The sequence below is a fragment of the Bidens hawaiensis genome, unplaced genomic scaffold (genome assembly GCF_021521415.1).
Source record: "Bidens hawaiensis isolate Kalapana, Puna unplaced genomic scaffold, B.hawaiensis_p1.1 tig00008219_1, whole genome shotgun sequence".
In the NCBI taxonomy this organism is placed as follows: Eukaryota; Viridiplantae; Streptophyta; class Magnoliopsida; order Asterales; family Asteraceae; genus Bidens; species Bidens hawaiensis.
In genome coordinates, this window is record NW_027491584.1 from 348764 (window position 1) to 367358 (window position 18595).

The window sequence follows — 18595 nt, forward strand, 5'->3', positions numbered from 1 at the left end:
GTGGAGGTGACTGCTAAGAAATCTCAAGGATCTCTTGTTTACAGACACAAAAATATGGTGGTGACTCTTATTGAGCATGACCCCTTAACAAGGAGGTGGAGACCTCCTTATATAGAGAGCCTCATGGCCACCATCATGGTACCCTAATGAGCCTAGCCCAGTTAGGGTTACCTCCACAAAACCCCCTCAGCCCAATAACATTGTATTAGTCCATATAATAAAATAAGCCAAACATAATAAATTTAGGGTCGTAAAACCGGGTTTAGTACCATACCCCTACATATGTAACTTAACCTAAATCTATCCTTCACAAACCGCCATCAATATATATATATAAATCATTCCCCTAAATAAATCAATTTCACCACCATCTCAATCCACACACACAAATGTCGTATTACAATTACAATAACAACAATAACACCACACCTTCTGCTCCACCAGCACCGGAGCCCCAATCCAAACCCGGATCTGGACCCGGACCCGGTTACCCGTACCAACCACCACCTCCATCTCATCACCAACCTTCATACGCCCACAATTACAACCAGACCCAGAACCCTAATTCTGCTTCCGGGTATGGCGGTGGTCAATACGGATACCCGCCACCCACGACGACGTTGTTTCCACCGGGTACCCACCCGGAAGTAATTCGGAGCTTCGAGATGGTGGATTTGGATCGAAGCGGGTTTATTGATGGTAAAGAGTTGCAGCAGGCGCTTGTTTCTGCTTACCAGAAGTTTAGCCTGAGGACTATTAGGTTACTCATGTTTCAGTTCAGGAACCCTACTCATCCTTTCAAAACTGGTTTGTTTTTTTTTATTGGGTTTTAATTTAGTTGTTATTATTGTTGCTTAATTTTAGTTAATCTTGCTCAATTTTATGTTGGCCCAATTCAAGATTGCATTTTTACTTCAAGTCATGAAGAACACCATCAAAGGGTTGATGGGTTGTAGTGATTTTGAATAAAATTACTATTTTTTACACAATCTTGAATTCTTGATAGACTAACATGAAATCATCTTTTGGTATCTTTTGGATAACATAAAATGTAGCTAAGAGAAATTGAGCAAACAACTATACAAATTACTAATAAAGATAGTTTTAATTTGCCGATAAGATAGCATACAATGCAATTAATGCCGAAAAATCCGATATTTTAGATACAGGTTATCAGGGTGGGATATCGTTAATTTTAATATCATGCACAAGTTATATATATAGCGATTTAACACTAACAATTCAGTATACTTTCCTACCATTAACAATTTAACCTTTTGCAACTTACTAAAGACTAACAATTGTATCAAGTAGGAACTGATTAAGACTTGAAACACTAACAGTAAACACTAAAAATTGACAATTAAGACTTAAAAAACTGAGATATGAATCAGTGATATATTGGTCAATATCGCCGATATCATCGGTACCGATATTCTAACCGATATTCAGCTAGAGGTATGATAACCGTTATGACAACGATATCGACTGCATAGGTTGTAATCACAATATATTAGATTTTAGTTATAATACAAGATTGTTGTTTGCATTGATTTTCATTCTCCATATTCATGTTACATATTTGGTTCGTTTTCAGGGCCAAAAGAATTTGCTGATTTATGGAGTTGTCTTGGCCAATGGCGCGTGAGTGATTGATCCTATTTCTTTATCGTATACATTGAAATATTGTGTTTTTCTTGTCATTTTACTATACAATCTTGTCTATATACTTTCTTGGGTTTACTACAAAATTTTGGTCTAAAATTAAAGCTTTGATCTTGGCATTTCTTGATTTGTTTCTTTCTATACGGTTTAGGCTATCTTTGAGAGATTTGATAGGGACAGAAGTGGAAAAATTGATGCTGCAGAGTTAAGAGAAGCTCTATACAGTCTCGGGTATGCAATCCCGCCTTCTGTTCTTCAACTCTTGATCTCAAAATATGATGACCAAAGTGGAAGAAGAGTTGATCTTTCATTCGATAGTTTCGTGGAGTAAGGCTATTTTTTTGCAATTTTTCCATACATTTTATCATTTGAAGCTAGTTTATTGTCCAATTGTAATAATCTTTTATTATTTTTTTTATTTCAGGTGTGGCATGATTGTGAAGGTGAGCAATGAGTTCTTTCTTAAGTGGGATGTATTTGCAAATTGCAATGGATAAATACTCATTTTGCATTTACAGATTATATAATGTTGACACATTTTCTGCAGGGTTTGACAGAGAAGTTTAAGGAGAAGGATACGCGATACACGGGTTCAGCCACGCTTTCATACGAGACGTTTATGACGATGGTCATCCCGTTTCTTGCAGCCGAATAATCGTGTTAATACTTGGTTACTATTCTATTCGATTCGTTTGTTTGCCTTTTGTGGGTCATTTTTAGTCAACTAAGTTGTAAAGTTGGAAGGAGATGATTGTAAACATTGATGGTTGGACCTGTTTCTTCTATGCTACCCATGGGTTTGCTAGGATTGATTCTTTGTACAAAAACAGATACTAATTCTTGTCAATTTTGCTGGGTGATTTGAGTTTTTTGACCTGATGATGAATACACCTAATTTATTACATCAAGGAACTATTTATTAATTCATCACTATACATACTTGGTAAAATAACAATCATATCCAGTAAGATCCTACTCATAATATGGCTATTGATAAGGTTTAAGGATTATGAGTAAAGCTATTGATAAGGTTTAAGGATGGTGAGATGCAGATAGATTGTACTTCCTTATCTATATAAGGATAAAGAGAATGCTTATAAGCATGGTACTTCTATATAAGGATAAAGAGATTGCTTAGAAACATAGGGTGTTTTCATAATATCAATACAACATAAACAAACTTACTAAAGTGTAGTAAGCATCCACAATTGCAGTGGCGAAGCTTGGATGAAGATGTCGAGGGGGGCGGACGAAAATACGCATTAAAAAAACCGTAAACAGAGGGGGCCGGGATCAAATTTTTGGTTAAAAACGGGTAAATTTATACTACGTATAAAAATTGTCGGACGAAAACGGGTAAATTTACACTATTACGCAAAAAAACGGAGGGGGCCGGGGCCACCGCTGGCCCAACTATCCTTTGTCCCTGCACAATTGTTGCCTTTTCTCTCATTCGGATATGAACCGGAGTATACGTGGAAGCGAAAGGGAGAGAGGAGAGAACATAGCAGGTATGAGTGCGGACGAGCTTCAAAGGGATGAGAGGGGAGAGAGGTTGGTGACCTTACGGTCCGACTCGTCCACCATTGTAAACTCTCTTTAAATATCAATCTTATTTTTTCAAGAAGTTATATTCTTGACCATGTTCTCAAAAGGGTACACATCCATCAATTTTGTCTAATCTATTCATTCCAAGTCAGTTTGGGACAATCTCTACTCATACATTTCACAATGAGGGTTTCCACAGCTCTAACTTACACCACCATCAGTCTCCTCTCCGAATGCCTAAATCATGTCAATATCCTCTCCCTTATCTTATCCAGTTATCCAATATATCATTCACCCCTGAGTTTCCATAAACTTCATTTCTTATTCGATCATATGCTCACACATCCACAGCACCACTCATCTCACCTCACTAATAAATAGAAGTAATAATTTCTAAATATTTGTTGTTCTAGTTTTATAATGAATGCACAAATATATATTATTGTATATGTAATTTCGTTTTCTTTTTTTAAAAGTAAGGAATTATAATGGAAAACGATAAAATAAATAAAATGTGAGGTTGATAACTGGAATTGTACACAAACACATGTCACCATTTAATAAGTTTCTTCAACCCTCACATGTCATGTCCTGATCTCAACCAGGGGACCGCATGTTGTCATCCCAATTCCAGTACTTAAATCATATTTAATCCCTCCTTACACAATCAATTAAATTAATAAACCTATATAATTTATTATACAATAATATACTAATAACCAATGAAAAAATTATCATTTCTTTGTATAAATGTAGCTCTTATTGTTAATTAATCTTTTTGATGAATTCCCTATATAAATAATATAAATATATTTTGCTAAATACAAGTCCAGAAGCATTGTCGTGGCGGTTCTTGGTGATCTCGGTTACCCATGTAACGTTTCTCCTGTAAATTTATATTAGATGATTAGTTATAATAAAAAGAACAAAATAAGTATGATAACACGAGTTTATAATAATAATAATAATAATAATAATAATAATAATAATTAGAATGGTAAAAAATAAAAAAGGTTATAAAAAGTATGTATTCTTTATAGCCTAAACTTTTGTATACTTGAAGACGATAAGAATATAAGAATATGGTCTAAAGTGGGATTCTATGTAAGTATGTATAAAAATACAAGTGGGATATCTTCTACTTTAAAGAATTTATTGGGATTATTCAAATTGTTTAGAATTCGTGGGTAGCAAAGTGGATTTTTTATTCTTCTTATGAAGTAAAATAATTGACATGGTATTGACTATTGAGCATGTAAATATAAACAAGTGAAATGACAAGTATACCCCTAAAGTTGAAGAGATTTGAGTTGCATATTACCTCCAATAACTACCCTTTTAAGGGATTTTGAGCTTTCTATGTAAAGTTAGAATAATGCATCCATGTTTTTATGCAATGAGTAAGGATCCAAGTAGCAAAACAATAACTCTAAATATGCACAATGCCTGCATAATAAAACACAAATTTAATATAAAAAACCCCTGATAAAACCCGAAAACAAGGGCAAAATTGTCATTTTCTTACATTTTTCCCGGAAGACGAATAATCGATACGAGGAAGATACCCTTGAACACCAAGGTTATAAACCGGAGTACCATCAGGATAATACAACCCGTAGTTCCTCTCAGACGTCGGGCCTGGCTTCATATTCTCATTGAAAAGGGCAAAAACGTAAATGTCAATCCGTTGTGACGGATGAGCTGGCGTCCCTTGGCCCGCTTGCATTCTTTGCAACAAGTTTCTGTTATAAATCCCGGCATTCTCAACCGTGGCCCCCGGTTCGTCCACGTCACCTTTTGAAGGCCACCCGGTCTCAGAAATCCTAACTTGAATATCATTATGACCCAACGCCTTTATACCAGAATAAACCGCATCAATTTGTGCATACAACATATTATCGTATTTCAAATTCGTGTTCGGATCCACCGTCCCCACATTCGGCTCGAAAAGCAAGTATTCAATCTGAACATTTTTCGGGTCGCTTTTATATGCAAAGTAAGGGTACGCATTAATAAGAAAAGGCGAACCAGACATCGCATGAAATGCAAGAATCGGTTGTATATATTGAATTAACTCGTCATGAAACGCACCGTTTGAAGGCGGGAATGAAGTTTTCAAGATTTGAAGTGAATGTGCTGTTGTGACATAAACTTGTGAGTTTAATCCTAGGTTGACCAAAGCTTGGTGCATTGACTTCATTGCAGGAACAAGATATTGTGGTAGTTGAAGATCTAGACCGCCTAAAACCTCGTTTCCTACTGTTATACATGTGATTCTAGTTTGTGAAATATGAGGCTGTACCTTTTGTTGGATCCATATTTGGGCTTGTTGAGGATCTTGCATTTTCTGGAGGTATTCGTTTCCTAAACCGATAATGAATTCGACGTTTGTGTTTGCGAATGCAGTTAATACGTTCGGGTCTGCATCGTATAGTTTAACTCTGCTGATGTTTAAGGATCCAAGGAGAACCGACACGCGCGATGGAGATGGGAGATTGTTGGCTATTTGTCCATAGTTGATCCCAACTCCAAGGCTTAAGGTACCAATAAATAATCCTGAAATCAAGATTCAAGAAAGATTGAATTTTTAATGAACAAGCTCCAAGAAATGGTGAAAAGATTGCATTTTGATGATGATTATGATTCAAGATTCAAAACCCCTTTTGGAAACTTGTTGATTTCTCAAAAAAATGTTACCTTTTTAGGAAATCTTGAAGTAATTCATCAATTTTCATTCAAATAATTGAAGAGTTCAAATTGGGGTTTTATCACTTATGATTCAATGCCAGATTCAAAAACCCTTTTGCAAAGATTAATAACTTCCCACAAAGATCATTTTTTTGAGAAATTTATGATGTAATTAAGAGATTTGCATTCAAAGTTATGAACTTTATGTTAAGTGAGATTAATATGCAACAAGGGGTGACAAATAATCACATAAAATTTGAAATCTTAATGTTAATAACACAATAACTAATATTGCAGCTCAAGATTAAGAATTTATAAACTAAACCAAAAAAAAAAAAAAAAATCAAATACAAGAATGCAATAAATACACATTTATGTGACTAAATTTCAAAGGTATATATATTCAAGAAATCTTGAAATATGTTTACTTGAAAAAATGAGTAGCAGAAGTGTAGCAAGAAGAGCGGCCATTGGAGAAGTGATTTGCAGGTTGACCGCACTCCGCCGTGTTCCGGTGCCGGAAGAAGTACTACCGGCGTAGGTTGAAGATGTAATGAAATTGAATGGAGATAGATTTATATGAAATAAATACACAATGTGTGTGTGTGCGCGCTTAATGACCTCGTGATTAGTTTCTGTTTTTGTATTTTAGTAGTATGTTGCAATGCTAATATAAATATAGTGGTGTTCTTCGGGTTCGGGTTTCGGGTGTTTTGGATCGGGTTCTTCGGGTTTCAAAGTTTTAAGATTGAACCCGAAACTCAACCCAAATCTCTCATGGGTTTTTCGGATTCGGGTTTTTTCGGGTTGCGTTAATCGGGTTTCGAATATCCTAGAAAACAAAACAAAAAATTAAAAAAAATTAAAAAACTTCAATGCTAAAATTAAAACAACATGTTTTTTTACTCGTAACGCAAATAATCAAATAATAAACTAACATAATTTGATAAAACAATTCAAAAGAATAATAAAGTGAGTAACTAATTCGAACCATAATCTTCATCAATCAGACGAGATTGGGTTGTTCGATTATGGTTTCTAGTAATCGATACATAATAGCTGGAATGACAACAATCGATTAGGGTCAGCAACTGATAACTTTAGTTGCTAAGACAAAGCTTATTATATCTAAAAGTATATTTAATTTCAAAACTAAAAGTTTATTCAGGTTTTTCGGGTTAACCCGAAACTTATAAATCAAACCCGAAAACCAACCCGAATTACTTCGATTCGGGTTCGGGTTTTTTCGGGTTGGGTTTCAGGTTTTGAGTAAAAGTGACAACCCTAGACTAATATGATAATAATATCTATTTCGGTTAAAATTCTTTTCTTTTTTCTTTTCTTTTTAAGTTTTATTATTAAACTATATTAGTTATAATCTTTAAATCTGTTTTCACTTCATAAGAAATACAATTAGGGTGCGTTCGTTTCACGGAATTTTTTAAGGGAATTTGAATTGGAATTGGAATGGAATGGAATGTTTGAAAATCCCAATCATGTGTTTGATTGGTTAATATGTTATTGGATATGGAATCTTCTCAATTCTATTCACCTCTCTTCAATCTACTAACATATAAATAATAAAATAACAAAAAAAATTGATAATTTTAAAAATGTAAAAATATAAATATCAAAAAATTAATTAAAAAATCAAAAATTTATTTAAAAATAAAATTAAAAAAATACTAAAAATATATTAAACAAAATCAACGTCGTGTTCCTTTGGTTACGTTTGCGAGTTTGTAAAGTAAGTCGAGCCATTTCCTATTTACACGTTACCAACACACAACGAGTTAAAATTTGTTGAAACAACTATATTATGATAATTTATATCTAACAAATTATATCAAAGTATTTTGTCAAGCACAAATCTGGTTGAAGCATTTCATCAAACAGTTGGTGTGCAATGGACATTTGTTAAAAATAATTTAAAATTTAAAAACTTTTGTTAACCTTTTGAAAAGTATCCAAGATTAAACAAGAACTTAAACAAAAACATAAATTAAAGTATAATAGTAATAATAATAATAATAATATCCAAGATTAGTCCATAAACAGACGCAAATGGAAACAGTACATAGATCTCAATTATATAACATTAACTCAACACCTTATACAAATTAAAGTTGAATTAGAATCATATAAGCTTGATTTAAGTAGTAGTAGTAGTTGTAGTAGTAGTAATAAAAATAATAATAATAATAACAACAGGAACACCAATGAAACACAATAATAATATGAAATCCTGTAGTGGAGGAGAACGATGGTGGAGGTAGACGAGCAAGACGGTGGTTCACGGTGGAGGAGAACGATGATGGTTCACGGTGGTAAAGAACGGCGGTGGAGCATGGTGGTGGAGAGAGGCGGTGGAGCAATATGAAAGAGGGCGGTGGAGCAATTGAGCAATATAAAAGAGGCGGTGGAGCTGTGTTAGTTGGTGAAGATGATAATATGAAAGAGGGCCGTGGTAGGATTTATAAAAATTCCTTGACATTCCTTTCAGTTTTGGTGGGGGAATTCATGGGATTCTCTTTCCATTCCGGTTCCAGTTAATAGTAAAACGAACACAAGAATCTATAGGATTTAAAATCTCATTCCGCCTAATTCCATTGAATTCCGCGAAACGAACGCGCCATTAGTATTTAACTAATAAAAATGTGCTAACTTCACATTAATATAAAGGTTGATTACCAATGGAGTTGATGATCTATCAATAAAGACAAAACCTTCATAACACAAAGGTTAGGAAATCTTTGGTTTTAGATTTGGAGATTTTTTTCTTTTAAACAAAGTAATGCTTTAAGGTTGTTTAAGTATAGCAGTGATGATATGTGTAATACAAAATAAATTATGTTGCGTGCCAAATTAATCGCTTAATTCTAAATAAATATAACATTCTAAAACTTAATTGTAGTATTATTAGTTAATTGTATCTTAATATGGGGATTATTCAAAGAGTTGCTTTGTAAGAATACACAAATAGATAAAAAGTTGCTAAAATCATTATGCATGATTATTAATGTTGCTTTGAGAAAATATCGTACGCAATTTCCACTTTGACAACAAGCAATGACTTTTTAATACTGAAATTGCAATGTATTTTTATTGAAACTTTCTATTTTATTTATTTTCGTGGAATTCAATTTTTCCTGGATCACAAAATTTGCTAATATTTAAGAGATTAAAATCAAATGTTTGTATTAATAATTGGGTGATGATTATGCCATGTTACCTACTTAAGTGCATGATCACAAAATTTGCAAAGATTTTGACCGGAATCGTAAGGAGAAAAAATCACTTATGTTGTTAAACGGATTGTGTAAGTTGATATTACGAACTCATGTTTGTGCAAACCTAAACGTTTTTCATTTTAACAGGCCGACACAAGCACATACAATAAACTTAATTCATGGTTGCAGAAGTCGTTAGGCGATGTCAAGTCGGTCGACTAGGGAGAGTAGCAACTTGCAAGTACTCGACGTCTAGAAACGATTTTTACAACCATGTTACTACTATAAAATTTCTTTGCAATTGGTGTGCAAGTAGTGTTGGAATTTCTATGTTTTTAAGTAGAACTTATATTGAAGAAATACAAATACTTTTATTATGTTGTTGATTAAATTACTTAGTTTTTGTTATGTTTATTTCTATTAAAGAAATAAAATCATGTAAATTGCTTACTTGAATTAATATTAATATTTATTCGGGCTAAAACTTAGTAAACAAAAACCACGAACCCTTAGCCAAATCACTTTTATGATATAGTAGATATCCCCTTTCTCCATCACTTTCTAGCAACATATAACGCAACCACGAAGAACTAACCCACTTCATCAATAAAAATAAGTCCAAGTTATTGCGAAAGTCACATGAGCTCCGCTAGAGAATAACACGTGTCAATCATAAATTAATTTTCAACATGACACTTCTAATGTCATTGTATCTGGTTAAAACATGTGTCGGCCTTTGATAATTTGGTCACCTCAAAGGGACATAGTTTTCGCCTAGTGAGTCCAAAAACAACAAGTGTGATTGTTTTATTAGCATAAAATTAATTTTTGTTATAAAACTAATTTTGATTAAATCATGACTTGTTTTATTAAATTTCTTGGTAACTTGTCTTTTTTAGTATTTTGTGACTTCTTATAAAAACAAAACTGATAAGCCAAACATGTAAAGCTATGAGTATTTGAAGAACCAAACTTGTCATTATTAAAAACTCTTGTACAATGAGTGACGCAGATCTCGGTAAGCTATCACGTGTTACTGATATTGGATCCACCTCGTATTCACCAAAAGGTCGGTGTCTTTTGTCCAGCTTGGAATTCTTTTTTGGCTTTCGGCGTCTTTCTCCGTCTTGGTGATAGTCGTTGGTTGTGTTTGTTTTTAATGAAAGTCAATTTTCAAAAAAAAAAAGTAATTACGTGTCAATTACAAACTTAATTCTCAATCTATTAAATTAACTAGCTTTTAAACCCGTGTATTACACGGGATTTATTAAATAATAAAATTAAATAAGTTTTTTTATTTCAATTGAAATACTTATGAATTAATTTAATGTACAAAGTAAAACTTATGAATTGTATATATTTTTTTTTCAGTTCACGACTAATGAAATGTATATTTTTCATATTTTACCACGTGTACTACACATGATAGAAAATATGAACTTAATTAATTTCTCGTGTAATAATATTTAAAAGATAATAATTAATGTGTATAGATAATAATCTAGATCATAACGTCATTAAACAATATAAATGCATACATAAAAACATATATTTTCTACAATGCTGAAAAACAACCACCAACCTAAAGGGTTAAGTAAATGAGAGGAAAAAAAACTATTTTATACCTAATGGAAAAAAAAACAAAAAAAGTTTACGAAAAGTACTAAAATAGCATGATTTTGGAAAGCTAGGTGTTTATTTGCATGAAATTTAAAAAATGTATTAAAGTTGCATAGTTGGTCAAACCCCGGGTATGAAAAGACACTTAACTCAATGATGAATAAAATTCACACTATGTTATAACCCAATTGACAAAATGATTTTGACCCATAACCCATGGATATCTAGAATGAATGAGATGAGAGATTAAGAATTAGGATAAATGTAGGCTTGACATCTAGGATTCAATATTTTCTTTTATTAGTATTTTAAGATTAAGATATTAATATTATTTATAGTCAGATCGTGTATGTTTTGACGACAACAAACCAAGCATCATGTTTCATGTAAATAAATAATTTAAAAACGAAAATGAAGTTTAAAACTATTTCAAATGTTAAGAAAGTATACATATACATTTTTTTATCACGAATTGTGATACAACTTTACAAACTTATGTTAAAAGGTAACTGTATAAGTACATTGTTATATTTTTAATTATTTATGATCAATCATTTTAAAGATGTTTCGTATAAGAGACGTTTATACTAAATTTGTATTGTCTACCGCAAATAGGATATGAATCACAAAACCGTATATTTTTATTATATACTAGGTTATTGTCCGTGGGCGCCACGGGTGGAAATATAGAAATCGTCTAATAAACACATATAATTTCAAACGACAATATTTCCCGTCCTCGAAAGTAGGTTAATAGAACTTGTCTAAATTCGAAGGATAGACAAAGTCTATTAAATCAGATATTGGATATAATGAATTATTAATTAGAAGATCATCGGAATTTGTACATTCATCTGTCGTCATTTGAACCCCCCCCCCCCCCCACATTCCCTTCACCTATATCCAATAGTCAATTCACAAATTATTTTATCTCTTCAACATGTAAGGATTGACATCTAACTGTGAGCCTCGTGTTTTTTTGATAGGTTAAGTACCTTGTGCTTTTACAAGGTGTATGAAAAACTACTTGAAGTGTAATTTAAAATAAACATGAAGAAAATTCTATACAATTTAACTATTTATTTAACAAAAATATCGTAAATTTAGTATCTACAACTCCCTAAATACTTCCTTGTATATAAGGTTTATACTTTAATTTGTAATTAATCAATTTAAAGGTCAAAATTTAAATTAACTACGCAATTGATGAATATAAAGTAAGAAATTACCATGTATTCAAATTCCGGTGTCAAGCTCCAGATATTTAATTATAATAAAAATATAGTTTATAAAGGTTTCGATAAATAAAGTAAAAAAACCTTATACAACAAACACCAAATAAATTGAGGTTTTCACCTGACACCCGATTAGAGATTGAGCATGAGATGATAGTTGATATAGCCTTTTGATATATTATTTTTCATTAGTAAGATACTAATAATGTATTCATTTTTTAATAAATACAAAAGGTGAATAAAATAATTTTTAGTGGTTCTTAAACATTTAGTAGTAATTGAAGCTTCCTATTGTATAATAATATTATTCCTCCTAATCATTATACCTCCACATGGGTAGGGATGGCAATGAAACCCGAACCCGATGGGAAAACCTGAAACCCGACATAAATGGGTCGGGTATTACCCGTCCCATTAGGGTTTGGGATTAGTTTTAAAATTTTTTGCGGGTTTGGGATTTCTAATATACCCGATTACCCGATAACATAAACCCATTTACCCGATTATATACCCGATATAGCTTATTATATTATATATATACTATATTCCAAATATATTATTTATCGAAACTTGTTTATGTTAATTATTTGAGATATTTTATCTTTATGGTAACCATCTTTGTAATCGATTAGTTATATTTTGTCAAAATACGGCGGCTTTTGAGCCGGGTATGCCCGACGGGTATTTTATCAAAACCCGATAGGAAACTCGAAACCCGATGGGAAAACCCGAAACCCGACGGCTAATTACCCGATTAAAACCCGACGGGTTTGGGACGGGTTTGGGGCGGGTTTGGGATGAACTTTAATAACTGGGTATGAGTTTGAGAATACCTAAACCCGACCCAAACTCGACCCGTTGCCATCCCTACACATGGGGCGTCATCACCATAAAACTGTCTCAAAAAAGCTTTTAATAATTCCTACAAAAGTAAATGATATAAATCTAAGTAAATATAACAAATAAATTAAATATGAAAATATGTTATTAAGCTTGGTACCAAATGTTGTGAAACTGAATCTCTTAATTTTTTAAAATTAAAAAAATCAACACATTTTCCCATTTATATAGAGAATAATTAAAGATTTTAATTACAATTAATTCATGAACTGATGATTTTGCATAATTATGGTAAATTGAATGATATGTGGTTTTGGTAATTGAATGTGATTTTAATCCGGTTATTCAAATGAATTTGAATTTTGGGATATTTAATGATATTAGAAAAGTTAGTCTCACCATTTTTATTATAGAAAGTAATTAATTTTGATAAATGACTATCATAAAGTAAATTAATAAAACTATTAAATGATTTATCATAAAGTAAATTATCCCTTCTTTAGTAAACATCATTTTAATAAAGAAATATAGTATATACATAGGCTTAATTAATTGTATCATATCCCGTATAATAAACATCATTTGAAGTTAGTTTATACATTTATTTTTAATTAGTTGACTCAATTAAAATTTTCAATTTCATATCTCGTCTCTAGTAAAAATTATTTTAATATATAGGCTTAATTAGTATACATTATTTTTTTTATAAAGCTAAACAAAATTATATTCTAGGCTTAGTTATTTATGTTATTGTTAACTGGGTCTAATTTTAGATGTATGGGAATTGACAATTCATACCAGTTACCAAAATTCGATTAATTGATATGATTAATTATATTAATGGTAATAAATATCAATTACTAACTTATTCTTGTACATTACTAATTTTATGCTATAGCTTGAAATATGGTGTAGAGTTAAACATATCAATTTTAATTATGTAATTAATCGTGTTTAAAACATTATATCACCTAACCTAACCAAAACACATATTATAACAATCTTTATAAAAACGTAAATACATTAATTAATTAACAATAATAATTTATTGGTTACCTTAATTAAAACACGGTAATTAAAAAATTATAATAAAGACATATTAAATTGGTCAAATGTATTAAAGATTCCATAATGTGCGTGAGCACCGGATTATTAACTATATAACCTATTTTTGTAAGTGGTCAAGAATGCGAATTTCAAATGGTTCAAATAAATAATTTTTATTATTCACTTAAGGAATTTAGTTGAAATTGACATTAAATTCACAATAACTTGAAATATTTAGAAGAAACTAATATTTTTTTTATTTAATGCATGAATATTATTTAATTATGAAATGAGTTTATATTTATGGATGATATTCAAAAAAATAAAAAGGGTTGAAAAAAATTAGTCAAATTAGGAATGAGAATTATGTTTATATATATAAATTTTATTTAAACATATTCAATATAAATGGTCAAATTGAGTCAAATCGTTAATTTATTCAAATTGTTGTTATTTAAACATATTCAATATAATTGGACTTTGACCAACAACAATATAAGATTGATTATCTTACTATAGATAATTTAATGTATTATAGAATAATTAACTAAATTTCATTTCAGGATTATATAATAATCAATTAATTACATAAATTGTGAAAAATAAATAAATATATGAATACTAACATAAATATAAATCAATATTAAACAAAAATAAAAGACATCTTATCAAACAATTCTCAATCCATGAAATTAGCTATACCAAGTTGGGGACAATAAGTTGAAATGATAAAATTAAATACTAATACTAATATCACATAATAAATATATTACAGATTATGGAAGATTTGATCATGTGAAAAAATGTAAAATTGATGTTATAACTTACAACCGGAAAATTTGAATCGCGTTACCGGAAAAACGAAATAGTGAAGATCTCCATTGAATCTTCGATTTTGATATATAACATAAAAAGATTATAAGAAAAAATCATATAAATATTAATATAAATACAAACAAAAACAGAAAATTATTAGTTTAATCTTGAATTTTGATATAGAATCTAAAGATATTATAACAGAGTAATATAAAAATTAAAATCAATATAAAACCTTACCGAAAAACGTTATCGGAAAACGTAATAACTTCAACATATTAATTCAATCTTGGATTTTGATTTACAACCTAAAGAGATTATAAAAAAAATTATATAGCAATTAAAATAAATATAAAACATTACCGGAAATATGAATACAAAAATGGACGATATAATAAAAACAACACAAAATAAAAACCTTTAGCACAAGGCTAATCGTTTTTGCTAAAGAGGGGTTGATGGTGTAAGAATTACCCTATCAAAGTAACGTATTTATACGAAATGAATTATGAGAGACTCATTTATATAAGAAATGTATATAGCTAATTGAGTAGAAACAAAAATTTAGGAAATTTAAAAAATTTTCAAATAACTTTTAGTAAGAACGAATAAAAGGGAAATCGTAATTAATGGAATTTTCAAATTTTGAATTTAAATCCTTAATATAAATTTAAATGTTGACTATATTTAAACATTTAAACATCAATTATAACACCATATATTATGTAATGTAATTTATATAAGGTGTGAAAATAAAAGTTACTAATTTTGTTTTTATGTATTAACATTAACAGAATTTGAATACAATTGAACACTAATTATCAAATCCAATATAATCATTTAGAATATTTAAAATCAACAATTATTTAAATCAGTCAATAGGTCAACATTTGTATTTATAGTAAATTTTAAGAATGGTTAATAAAATTTTTAATTAATTGAGACGATTTATGCGAGACTTTTTAATCTAGGAAAGTATACAGGTAATTGACTAGAAACAAAAATGTAGGAATGTAACATCCCAAAATTTCAATAATGATATTTTAAATATTATATTATGGAAAAGTTTACTTGGATTAGTAAATAAAATAATAAAAGAGGAAAGAGGAGTGGGCTAATTAGATGGATTAATCATGGACTACAAAGGAAAGATGGGCCTTAGGTCCATGGGCTTAAGGGAGTATAAATACCCCCTTAAACCCTAAATCTTTCCATTCTCATCCATCTTATCCATAATATTCTCTACACACCTCCAAAACACACACACTCCTTTCCTATTTACGGCCGAAAGAGGAAGAGAGATCCAAGACCAAATCCAAGCCTTAAATCGATCATAACAACGTTGGATCTTCAATCATACAAGCTAGATACAAGATCAATAACTCATACAAGCTAGCCGTAACCTAATAACCATATAAAGGTATGTACTTTACATTTAAAGGTCACATTTTTATGAACATTTTGCCATGAAACTTGACCCTAGAGTAGATTGGACCTAGATGTCTCATAAAAATACAAACTTGATGATTAAAACGGACTTAATGGACATATGGTTATATACGGCTCATAGATGAACCCTAGATCTAGCCTAGAATGTTTTAAAGGTATAAAGGTCTAAGCTTTATGCCTAAAACGGGATAGATCTTGAAGCCACGATAGTAATGGGTGTGAAACGGGTATGACTAATGATGATTAAGGGTTAAAAGTTCATGGATTGAACCATAAAATGGTTAACTGGGCTAGGTGAAAGTTACAAAAATGGAAAGATGAGATGAACACACCTCACCTGAGGGTTCTCGGCCGGAACTGGGGGTTCTCGACCAACCCATGTTCTCGGCCAGGCTCGAGATTTCGGTCAACCGAGATTTCGGTCAACCAAGATTTCGGTCAACCCAAGTTCTCGGCCAGAATGTTCTCGGTCAAGGTTCTCGGCCGAAAACCGGAGTTCTCGGTCAACATACGAGTTCTCGGTTAAACCTCATGGGTTTTCTGTCTTGGAGTTCTAGGCCACCCAGTTTGGGCTTGGACCTGAACCCAGCTGAAACCAGAAACAGTATTGGGCCATCAGGCCTGACTTAACTCAGCCCACCAGCTTAAGCCCCTGTGACTATTTAAAATAAATAACGAGCCCAACTTAGGAAGCCCACATTAACTAGTTAGACGGTTAATTAACAAAGGTATATATTTAACAGTTAGCCGTGCTCAATTAAAGAAGGGGATTACTATTAACAACGAACGCAACAGGATCCAAGTGAGTTTCTAGCCCCATTTTCCTTGTTACGTTTTCGGGGCTGTGTGCATACTCGATGTGATAGTTAATACACTTACCTTAAATGGTAAGTGTATGCCATGTATGATTTATGTGATAGATATTATGATATGATTGTGAATGAAAGCTTGTCGATACGTGAGCGATCTTCGGATATTGCACGTGTTGACAAGGGAGGTATGTATATGAAAGATGAATGTGTATGATATAAATATATGTACGATATATGGGTATGTAATGACGAATAAAGAAAGTATATGTATGAGTATGTAAAGATAGTATGAACGAAGATGAAGAAAGAGGGATCGGACCCTAATAATATCTGAGATAGAGAAGACGGGATCAGACCCGTTATAATATCTGAGATAGAGAAGTAAAAAGGGATCAGACCCTAATAATATCTGAGATTGACAAGAAAGGGATCAGACCCTAATAATATCTGAGATAGACAAAGAAAAGAGGGATCAGACCCTAATAATATCTGAGATAGAAAAGGAAGGGATCAGACCCTAATAATATCTGAGATAGAATGGACAGTAAATATAAAGTATAAAAGTAATAAAGTACGTACGTATGTATGAAATAAAAGTAAATTAGTAAAGTAATTATTATGTATCTTCGGATGCATGATTGAAGGTAAGCGAATGTATTGTATGATGTATGATTAACTAGAACTCACTCAGCGTAGCTGACTTTTAGTATGCACATAGGTGAGTAGGATGCGACAGCTGGCGTGAGCGGGACACATGGCAGAAGAGTAAAAGCCTGGCATCTGAAGACCTTTTATGTTTTATAAGTTATGTTTTAAATTTTGAAAGACAAGAAGAATGTTTTAAGACATGTTTATGATTTGATATGTAACGTTTTATGAAAGTTTTATGTTCTGCGTAAGGTTTTAATTAACGATGATATTTAGAACTGCGTTTATGAGTAAATCCAACGTCCAAATGTGAGGCACCGGTAACGGGGCCTTACAAGGAAATTCAAAAAATTTCAAAAAACTTATAGTAAGAACGTATAGAATGGAAATCGTTTAATCTAGGAAGGTATACAGGTAATTTATTAGAAACAAAAATGTAGAAAATTTCAAAAATTTTCAAAAAACTTATAATAAGAACGAGTAGAATGGAAATCGTAATAAATGGATTTTAAAATTTTGAATTTACTAAAATGCAATGTTACAAAATTAGATTAGTATAAATGTAATATTATTTAATCTAAAAGTTGACTGTATTTAAACATCAACTGTAATGTAATTCATATAAGGTGTGAAAACAAAAGTTACTAATTTTGTATTTATTTATTAACATGCGCCGAATACTATGATGTCTAGTGTTTTAATTTATCCAATATAATCAATTTTGTTATTTTAAATCACCAATTATTTAAATCAGTCAATAAGTCAAATCATCAATCAGTATATTATTTGATTTGATTATTTGTTACGTATATTTGTTATGATTAACCATCATTAAGTTTTACTATATTCCCTAAAATCAATTATTGTATATTATTTGATTTAAATCCAATATAATCAATTAGAATATTTAAAATCACCAATCTCTATATTAAATTCGTAATCTTTTATGTTGATGAAATATCAAGTAATTATCTAAATTATATATATTATATATTAA

At 31.0% G+C, this 18595-nt stretch overlaps 2 protein-coding genes across 2 annotated transcripts; one reads left to right on the top strand and one right to left on the bottom strand.

Annotated features, from left to right (window-relative positions):
• The first annotated feature begins 358 nt into the window (after positions 1 to 358).
• Positions 359 to 2466, top strand: LOC143637316 (putative calcium-binding protein CML48). The gene is made up of 6 exons (XM_077104737.1): positions 359 to 807; positions 1598 to 1644; positions 1817 to 1992; positions 2090 to 2108; positions 2213 to 2355; positions 2386 to 2466. The coding sequence occupies exons 1-5, from the start codon at positions 390 to 392 to the stop codon at positions 2318 to 2320; spliced, it is 768 nt and encodes a 255-aa protein (XP_076960852.1). The 5' UTR covers positions 359 to 389; the 3' UTR covers positions 2321 to 2355; positions 2386 to 2466.
• Positions 2467 to 4486: 2020 nt separating this feature from the next.
• On the bottom strand, positions 4487 to 6501 carry LOC143637315 (glucan endo-1,3-beta-glucosidase 14-like). Its single transcript, XM_077104736.1, has 3 exons — positions 6330 to 6501; positions 4739 to 5769; positions 4487 to 4659 (listed from the first exon to the last, which is right to left on the bottom strand). The coding sequence occupies exons 1-3, from the start codon at positions 6370 to 6372 to the stop codon at positions 4603 to 4605; spliced, it is 1131 nt and encodes a 376-aa protein (XP_076960851.1). The 5' UTR covers positions 6373 to 6501; the 3' UTR covers positions 4487 to 4602.
• Positions 6502 to 18595: the final 12094 nt, after the last annotated feature.

Excerpts from the sequence above, each read along its gene's own strand:
- LOC143637316 (XM_077104737.1), top strand. The coding sequence starts at position 390 with ATGTCGTATTACAATTACAATAACAACAATAACACCACACCTTCTGCT. Across the intron at positions 808-1,597 it reads TACTCATCCTTTCAAAACTG|GGCCAAAAGAATTTGCTGAT; the intron begins GTTTGTTTTTTT and ends GTTCGTTTTCAG. Across the intron at positions 1,645-1,816 it reads GTTGTCTTGGCCAATGGCGC|GCTATCTTTGAGAGATTTGA; the intron begins GTGAGTGATTGA and ends TATACGGTTTAG.
- LOC143637315 (XM_077104736.1), bottom strand. The coding sequence starts at position 6,372 with ATGGCCGCTCTTCTTGCTACACTTCTGCTACTCATTTTTTCAA. Across the intron at positions 5,770-6,329 it reads TCTGCTACTCATTTTTTCAA|GATTATTTATTGGTACCTTA; the intron begins GTAAACATATTT and ends TCTTGATTTCAG. Across the intron at positions 4,660-4,738 it reads ATTCGTCTTCCGGGAAAAAT|GCATTGTGCATATTTAGAGT; the intron begins GTAAGAAAATGA and ends TTTATTATGCAG.